The sequence below is a fragment of the Galeopterus variegatus genome, unplaced genomic scaffold (assembly GCF_000696425.1).
Source record: "Galeopterus variegatus unplaced genomic scaffold, G_variegatus-3.0.2 Scaffold5863, whole genome shotgun sequence".
Lineage (NCBI taxonomy): Eukaryota > Metazoa > Chordata > Mammalia > Dermoptera > Cynocephalidae > Galeopterus > Galeopterus variegatus.
In genome coordinates, this window is record NW_007731974.1 from 107,597 (window position 1) to 116,501 (window position 8,905).

Consider the following 8,905-nt stretch of genomic DNA (forward strand, 5'->3'; position numbering starts at 1 on the left):
TGCATGTATGAGTAAATAGTAAAAATAGCAGGTAAGTAAAAGAACAAAAGAAAAGTGAGACTCTTAACTGGTTAAGTTAAGTACCTATAGGGGATCCACCCAGGATCCTGAGGCATGGATCTGAGGACCGGACCCCCTCCCACAACCAGGCATACCACTGCTGCCACCAGCAACTAGGTAAGGAGCATGCCAAAAACATCACCTTCATGTGGGTGGCCCACCACAGCCACCATAATAACCACAGCTGCCAAGAAAGCAGCTAGATGCCACAACCACTGTGCAGTTGGTCTGCTAGCCACTGGAGTGCACTGACTCAAGGAGAGTCACCAGCAGAGACCAAAGAAAAGACAAGTCTGTCTCTCTCCACAAAGCCCATTCCAGAGTGACAGAAGAACCACCTGCTCTATGATAATATTGAGAGACCTGAACACACCTCTCAGCATTGGACAGATCATGTAGGCAACGAATCAACAGAGTAACCATTACTCTTTCAGAAGGTGAGAAATCTAGGGTTATCAAAGGAGACAGGGAGGATGGGAGGAGAGAGGGAGAGGGGAATGGGGAGAGATTCGACAAGGGACATAGAGAATAAGTACGATTTGTAACAATAAATATGCTAGTAATATTGACTTAAGCAACATATGTCAACATTGAACCTCCAAAATATGTATAATCAATTACAATTCAAAAATTTTTTACAAAGATCAGTACCTATAAATTAATTATTGGATGAGAATAAAATGGCACTAAACTCTAGCTATTGCTACTTAAAGGCGTGGTCCACCCACAAGTGACAGTCTGCACTAGTATGCGATGACATAAATACAGAAAGTAAGCATTGAGAAACTTTAAAAGGAATTTAGCGGTGACTTTTATGTCTTGAATTACATTTTTAGTCTTGAAAGACATTTTATGTCTTTTATACCTTTAGTAATTCTTTCTTTAATCTTTTTATTAGGCATCCAATAGTCACAGATTAGATTTTTTTAAAAAGGATCCTTTACCACAGATAGCTTGAGATAGACTATGGAAGCCAGAAAGATAAGACCTTGACTTTTTCAATGAGAGTTGGGCTTAGAAGAAAGGATATGATATCCACATAACTTTTTGTCACACATATCAATACAGCTACACATATGTCTCAAAGTTCACATCATATCTAATAGAATTATAACTATATCTGGAAATACCTGTGCATAAATAGCATTTTTTTCTAAACTTATTTATATGAATGCTAGATTTCAAGTTAAAATCAGGGCTTGTTTCACTCACTGCCTCTAAGACACAATGACATAGAGGGCTGCCCAACTTTGACCCCACACAGAGCTAACTTACTGCCTGGTAACATTATTCAGCTTTCTACAGCTCTCTGCCTGATCTGCATAATCTCAAAACCCTGGTAATATATAAAAATAAAATGAGTACACATTTTTTTTCAGAAACTCTCCTTTCAATATTTTTACTCCTATCATGAAAGATTAACTTGTGTTTTCAATCTTTTACATTACCTGTTGGCAAACATTTTCTATAAAAGGCTAAGCAATAAGTATTTTAAGATTTGTGGGCTATGTGGTCTGTCACAGCTACTCAGCTCTGCTGTGAGAAAGTAACCATAGACAATATGTAAACAAATGGGGATGGCTGTGTTCCCATAAAATTTTACTTACAAAAATAGGCAGCAGGTTTGCAGATTTGATGTAAAGACCATAATTTCCTGACCTCTGTTCTACATCACAGATATAACTCTAAAATGCAGTCATTAAGAACCTATCAGATAAGAGATGTTCAAAATTATATGATTTTTGTTGGCACTTATCATCAGCTTATAAAATATTAAAGACTGAGAAATTCACCAACATTCAGGTTTACAGAAGATGAGAGCTATATTTCAAGAAAATCACAACACATATATTAAAGAATCTTCTGTGCCTTTTTTTAATGACATATGTCTGAGGAAGCAATACGTCCTCCATACTATTATTAGATAGCAACACTCCCACAGGCTATAGAAAACAAAAAGACAAATTTATTTACACTAGTTGCCACAACCACAACAACAAATAGTAGATATGCAAAATATCCAGGTAGCCCCTTTTAAATGAAACACAAACTTGGCACAAATAGTCATAATATGACAAACAAAACTAATTACAATTCCAAGTTCGATGCTCTTTGTTCAACTCACATCTATTAAGCAATTTCAAAATGTAGAGCTCTTGTTTGCATTTTTAACAAACCTGGATTGTAGGTTTATTCCATCTGTGGGGTTCAAAGTTGGCCTTCCCCAGGATGTGATCATTCCTATACTTCAAGGAAGGGGTAAGATACGAAGCTCATTGGAGGTTACTCTAAAACTGAAGTCAAATCTTAACATTCCCCTTTTCACTTAAGTTCTAGAGTCACTAGCAAAATATATATGTCCATGAGTAATTATTCTCCCCATTCTAGAACTTTTTTCCCCAGAACACAAGAATTACTGAATGTTTATTACAAGCTTCCAAGGAGTTAGATTCCATAACTTCATGTTAGATTCCAAACTTGTCAACATAACTCAGATGTTCTTTTCACTTTATAATAATCCCTCTTAAAAGTCTCCTAATACTCTGACACTATCTTTATGTAGATAATTCAAAAATCTCTATTTCACAATCCTCTCTAAAGCATCAAATGGTTAGTTTCATATAGTAATCATTCTCAAAGTACTATCATCAGAGTATGAGTAGCTTTTGAGAAGTGGAAATGAAGAAAAAGAGCCTAAAAAAATGTAAGTGAGTTCTCTTATGGAGATCCACACTGAAACAATAATGACAAAGCAGTATATAATATTGTTCTAGCATTATAATATCCATGAGAAAATAAAGTACCCTCGGAAAGAGTTTAGAACATACTTGGCTGCCCACTGTAACCTAATATAAAAAATTAATATCATGTCTAAATATTATCTTTTTTTTCTTTCCTGTCAATGATTGTTCTGATTTCCCAGACTTAAAATCCTAAAGTTACTCCTGATCGCTTTTTAATCTGTCTGATAATTCAATCAATTGCCAATTCTTAGTAATTATTTTTGAATTTCTTTTATACCACAGTTGCTTACTATGCTTGCATATACAGAACATGCTGAAGCTTTCTCTTTTTTTCTGCCTAGACTCTCCTACTCTCCTATACATTTCTGCTAGAAGTCTTCCTCAAACACCGACTTTACTTCTCAAAGGTATGTATAAAATACAGCATGCTCAATACAGTTTAACTACTGTCTAGAAATAAGAAAATATTTTAAACAGTTAAAGAATGAAGCATTTATTTTAGACTAATAAAAAGAGGACTTAAATAATTAATAAAAGATAAAAGATTCTCATAGAAATTTAACATAAATCGAAAATTTTGTCTAGAAGGCAAAACTTAATTTATGCATCTACTAAGGACAGAGAAGGAAAACCAGAAACTAGAAGTATTATGCTTGCTGTAATAAGGGATATGGCTGCTGCTATTACTGAAGCCCAGGATAATGTAAAAGTAGTCAGGAAAGTGTACTCACATAAATTAGAGGAAAACACAAGATTGGGCCTAAATGAGGAGGAAATATCAGAGGAGATAAAACCAACTGATTTGGAAGTTGTCTAGATAGTGTTCTATCTGACCCACCTACCTCGGCAACAAAGCAAGTTGCCTGTGTTACTACTTATGACACATAAGTCATTCTACCACTGGAGAGAGTCTGGTCACATATCATTTGACGTGATTTTTACTCTAATGACTTCCTTGTCTTCCCTGGGAATGAATTAGAACCCTTACCAAGAATATGAATTGGTTTAACACAATCTGATGGTTTTCAAGCTTTTCATTTATTTCTTTTAGTTTTTATTTTAGTTTAGTTTTGTTTTATACTTACATAAAAATTTACAGCATCTCTGTAGTCATATCTGGGTCAAGGAAATGAATCTAGAGGTCGCATATCCTAGTATAGATTTATCCTTAGGAAAAAAGATCATAAAGACAAATATTGCAAAGCAAGAACAGAGAAGGGCTGTGATGCAAATACCTACTCAAAGCAGGTATCAAGGACACAAGGCACACAAAAAACAACAAACAAAAGATTTCAACAAGAAGCTGAAAACAGCTTTTAGAATTGAGGCTGGCAAAGATATTACTGATGGGATGGTAAAATAGAAGCAAAGGATAAGAGCACTGTAACTGTGACTTTTAAATTTACTATTCTTTGAAAATTTGGAATTAACAATTTTCATTAATTATTCATGAAGTTGAAGCGATTTCCTAATTAAACAACAAACAACTGAAATTATGAAAAACAAAGATCTAAACATTGGCAAAAAAATAAAAGGCAGTAGTTCAACTGAAGAAAGATGTGGAGAATATATTCTATCTATTTTGTAGCAAGAATTGCAATAAATGCTATATAAGTAATGCCCCATTTAATTATTTCGATCATCTTATAGGATTGGCATTACTATACCCATTTTACATAAGAGAGATTGAGGCTAAAGCACATTAAGTAATTTGCTTGAGGTTACACATCTTCCAAGAGTCAATATTCTAACAGAGGTCAATCTAATCTAAAATGATATTATCACTGTGCTATACTGCATGTCAGTGAGACTGAGTAATAACTACAAAACATTCCTAAAATAAAGACTATTAAAAGTAATGGTTACGGATAATCCTCCTAGATGTTTGCTTCAGAGAATGTCATTAAGTATTATCCAATACAGCACTGTGCTACTAAGTATTTGTTACTCTTTTTCCAAAGTTAAAATTTGCTTAATTCACATGTCAATAAGTATAAATAAGGAGTCCCAACTGATTTATAACTTAAATAGATATGATAAAGTCCACATTCAAAGAAATCTATTTTTTAAAGATGTAAATGAGAGAAAACCTTTTTATTTTATTTTTTTCTACAGAACTACCGTTAAAGACAAAGGCAGGAAAATTTTTCAGCTTCTATCTGTGTAATTTCTTTAAAATGTGTTCCCTTGCTGACTAGCATCATAAACTCTATAGCAATATCTAGGTAGTCATAAAATGCCCTAATGATAGAAGTAATAATTGTTAAAGCTAGGAAGACTTGGGGTGGATTAAAGTGCTATAAAGCAAATTAATTTAGTATTTTCCTCCTTACTACAACAAGGGTACAAGGAGCTTGAATACGTGTAAAGAAACAAGTAGTTAAATTTTTCCTTTTCAGCAAGGAAAGCAAGCACACACACACATTTACACACACTTAATAAAAAGATGAAGAGACAAGGATGTAGAATTCTGTGTTTGGGGTGGGGGTCCGTTTTGTCTTATCACAGGTCAGTGAGGGTCTGAAGTATCTACATGAAGAAACAAACTGGAAATAGGTTCACATATTGTTGATGCTTCCAGATGAGAAATTATTCTCCTTCAATTTTTTTTTTGGAAAGTCATAAAGTACATCATGTATGCAACTTGAGTATGCTTCAGCACAGCAGAGACGAAGGAACAGAAATACTCTTCTTCTTGCAATAGGAATTAATAGAAAATACTAGATTTACAATACAACTTCAGGTTTCCTAATAGAAGTATATCCAGAATCCTCATTTTCAACTACAAGTTAACACTTGTGCAGGGATCACGTACCAGCAACCAAAGCATACGTGCTTACAAAAGACTATCCATAAGGTAACATGTGTTTGTAAAAGAACCCTCTTGTTTAAGTAAAAATCCCATTATATGACCACTTGGTCTCTAACCCATATTTTTCAGAGACTATTATTAAATATTTTGAGAAACTATGAAAAAAAGAAACATTGTGAATTGTTGCTAATAGTGTAAACATCATTTTATTGGAAAATAGGCAAGTAACAAAAACATGAAAAGAGGAGAACCAAGGAAACTTGAGACATTCAGTTATGCTCACTAGCAGCTATAGCTCTTAGCTGATATAATATGCAAAATATTATAAAATTAAAAACATCTATGAGTGGAGAGGGTAAAAGGAAGTGTACATGTAACAATCATAATATACTTTCCTCTATTCTACTTTATTCCACTTCCAAGGAATTAATGTTTCTCTCGTTTCCATCACCAGATTAACAGCAGAGTAAAATTAAGCAATAAAAGTAAAGAGCAAACAAATATATTTCTACAATCATAAAATTATGAAAATATAGCTCTTATTATCTACTTAAGCGCATAAATAGATCTTTTGCCACAGGTTCTGCCACATCCTTGTCTTTCTATGTTATATATTTATAGAAGTAAAATAATGAGACCTAAGAGAAAGGAAAGGGAAAGGAAGGAAAAATGAAGGAAGCAAACAACATCTAGCTGAAAATTTCTCAATTTAAAATGATGCTAAATAAGGTCTGGTTGACAAATTTAATGCAACACTTTGTAAACTGTTCCATAAAAACTATATTATTCTCCCTAAATTATTTCTGTGAAACCAACTTAATATTTCTAAATTGATATGTAAGGTAGAATCACAAAAAAAGTTGAGTGTTTAACAGCATCTCTACACAAGGTATTTCAAAATTTGTACACATCTTCTAAATAAGATTTAGCTCTTTGAATTCATTGGGATAAGCTATTTTATAAAATGAAATCCCATTTAATTAGTCTATATTAAAGCAATTAGAGGTCTGCAAATAGTAATTTTCACAGACACTGCTTAGTGCCAGCACCCCCCCAAAATAAGATGTTACATAATTTGCTCATTTTGCAGGATTCATAACGTGAACAGAAACAATTAACAAATATCGTCACAATAAAATAGCTGCTACTGTAGAAGAGACCACAGTAAATGCAGCATTAATTTTTGCAATCTACATTATTAATTCTGTGAACTTCATAAACAAGAAAACAATTTTATTTTCCCTAATATCTTTGAAACATGGTAAATGCAATTTTAAACAATGAGATTACTGGGTTCTGAGGTACAACAATGAATTGCCTACTTCGAATTACTACATAAAGGAGCTTTTGATAAATCACTGAAGTAAATAAAACTAAATGTACTTTTATTATATTCTTGGTTTTCTCTCCAATCAACCTAAAAAAATCAAAATATTTACAATTTAGAATGATAACATTATAAAAAGTCTTGTCATAAAAGTATAAGCTTAAATCTGAATGACTTCCTATGGGGTATGCTAAAAATAATCTTCATAGTCTAATCATACAAGCTTATAAGTAGGATACCAAAGTGATGAATTTTTTAGATGCCATAATATGTGCACGTACTACTATGGTAACCAAAACAGATTAAGCATAAAGGAAATATAAGCAGCCTTTGCAAGAGTATTTATTTATTCATACTACACTTGTTTCAAAAATTATTTAGAAAGTGTCTTTGGTTTCAAAGAGTTTAGATTTAGTTTTCAAAATTATTAAATATAAATTTATTTAATAATAATAATAATATATAGTAAATTTATTAATAAACAGAAATTTGGTGTTCTCTTGACCTAAACGTGCTGAAAAGCAATGCCTAACCAAGTTATTTCCATTTAAACGACTTTGGAAACAAGACCTCTGCTCCCTATTTGTATGACACTGATAAATTTTACGACCTTATTATGAGCATATTAGTGTATCTAAATAACTTTCGTTAAAAAACGTTTTACGATCATTACCTCTATAGGCAGTTAAACATTAATTTCATGTGTAGTCGAAAGTGTTAAGGCCCTCTTGAGAACATTTAAATTGTCTACATCCTTTATCAGATGTAGAATTTTACAATTATTTGGTCAACCAATTGCTACTTAGATGATTTCTTTACAAATGAAGTTTTATTCCGCATAACTGAAATAGCATTGACTCTCCAACTAATGCAACTAACACAGAAGCACTGTAACTACCCACATTGCACATAGTACTAGCTTATCTCTTTAACGCTCAGACCTGTGTTCAATCAATTTCCTTCTCTAGGAGACTGCCAACTTTAACAATAGAATGAATAAACGATGTAATATCAACACAACGATGCGTACTCGCCACATATTCTGAATCACAGCATATATATTAGGTTAATTCCTTTACAGATTTTTGACAGTCTCTGAATCACACACCCAGAACCATGAAGCCTGTGTCTGTCCTTGGTGCTGAAATGCACTGTTTTTTTTTGACCCCCTCAATTGAAAAACTCATCCTAATCCCAATTTGAGTGGATAAAAAGACATCTTAATTTGGGCAGTCTGAAGATAGGAGGTTTAAAAAGGAACTGAAGTTTCTGGACAGAGAATGCTAACTACTGTGTGTGTATGTGTGTGGATGGGTGGGTGTATGTTGGGGGGGGCGTGTTAGAAACATCCAGAGGGCATTCCCCCTTAAACGCCGGAGACCCAGGAAATCCAGACTGCGGCAAAGATTCGGAAACGCCTCGTCGGGGCAGGAACCGCGGGTGTCAACGGCGCCCTCGCTGAAGCCAGGCAGGCGAAAGCTGCGAGGGGCGCCGCGGCCGTGGACGACGGCGACTTTCCGCGCCAAGACCCGAGCCCCGGGGTCCTTTCATTTCTGGGGTCTGAGAGGAGGGCGAGTGGGCGGAGGGGAGCCCGCACCTGCATTTACTTGCACAGGGGGGACAACAAAAGACCCTGCCGCCCGGCGGAGCCAGAGCGGCCGCGGCGCCTAGGCGCGGGCTCGGTCCCTCTCCTCAAGGTCCCTGACGCTCTTACCGTCCCGGTCGCACAGCTGAATGGCCTCCAGGCTGAGGTTTTTGATCACTTCCTCACAGGGGCTGGTGGGGCTGTTGAGGGCATGATCCAGGCGCGGCACCTCCATTTTTCCAACCCCCTTCTCAAGCCCGCCTGCTTCGTATCCAGGCTCTCTCGGCGGGCCGGGTGGGCGAGGAGGGCGGGAAAGGGAGGGGAAGTGGCGGAAGGAGGGGAGGAAGCCTGGGACGCGGCGCTGAGGGGCCGAGGCT

At 35.5% G+C, this 8,905-nt stretch overlaps 1 protein-coding gene across 1 annotated transcript in view; it reads right to left on the reverse strand.

The window, feature by feature from the left end:
• PHYHIPL (phytanoyl-CoA 2-hydroxylase interacting protein-like) overlaps window positions 1–8,899 on the reverse strand; it is a 60,239-nt gene extending 51,340 nt beyond the window's left edge. The window contains exon 1 of the mRNA XM_008590123.1: window positions 8,658–8,899. Coding sequence (XP_008588345.1) covers window positions 8,658–8,763 — 106 coding nt within the window. The 5' untranslated portion in view covers window positions 8,764–8,899. The remainder of the gene's footprint in view (window positions 1–8,657) is intronic.
• Between the last annotated feature and the right edge of the window lie 6 nt (window positions 8,900–8,905).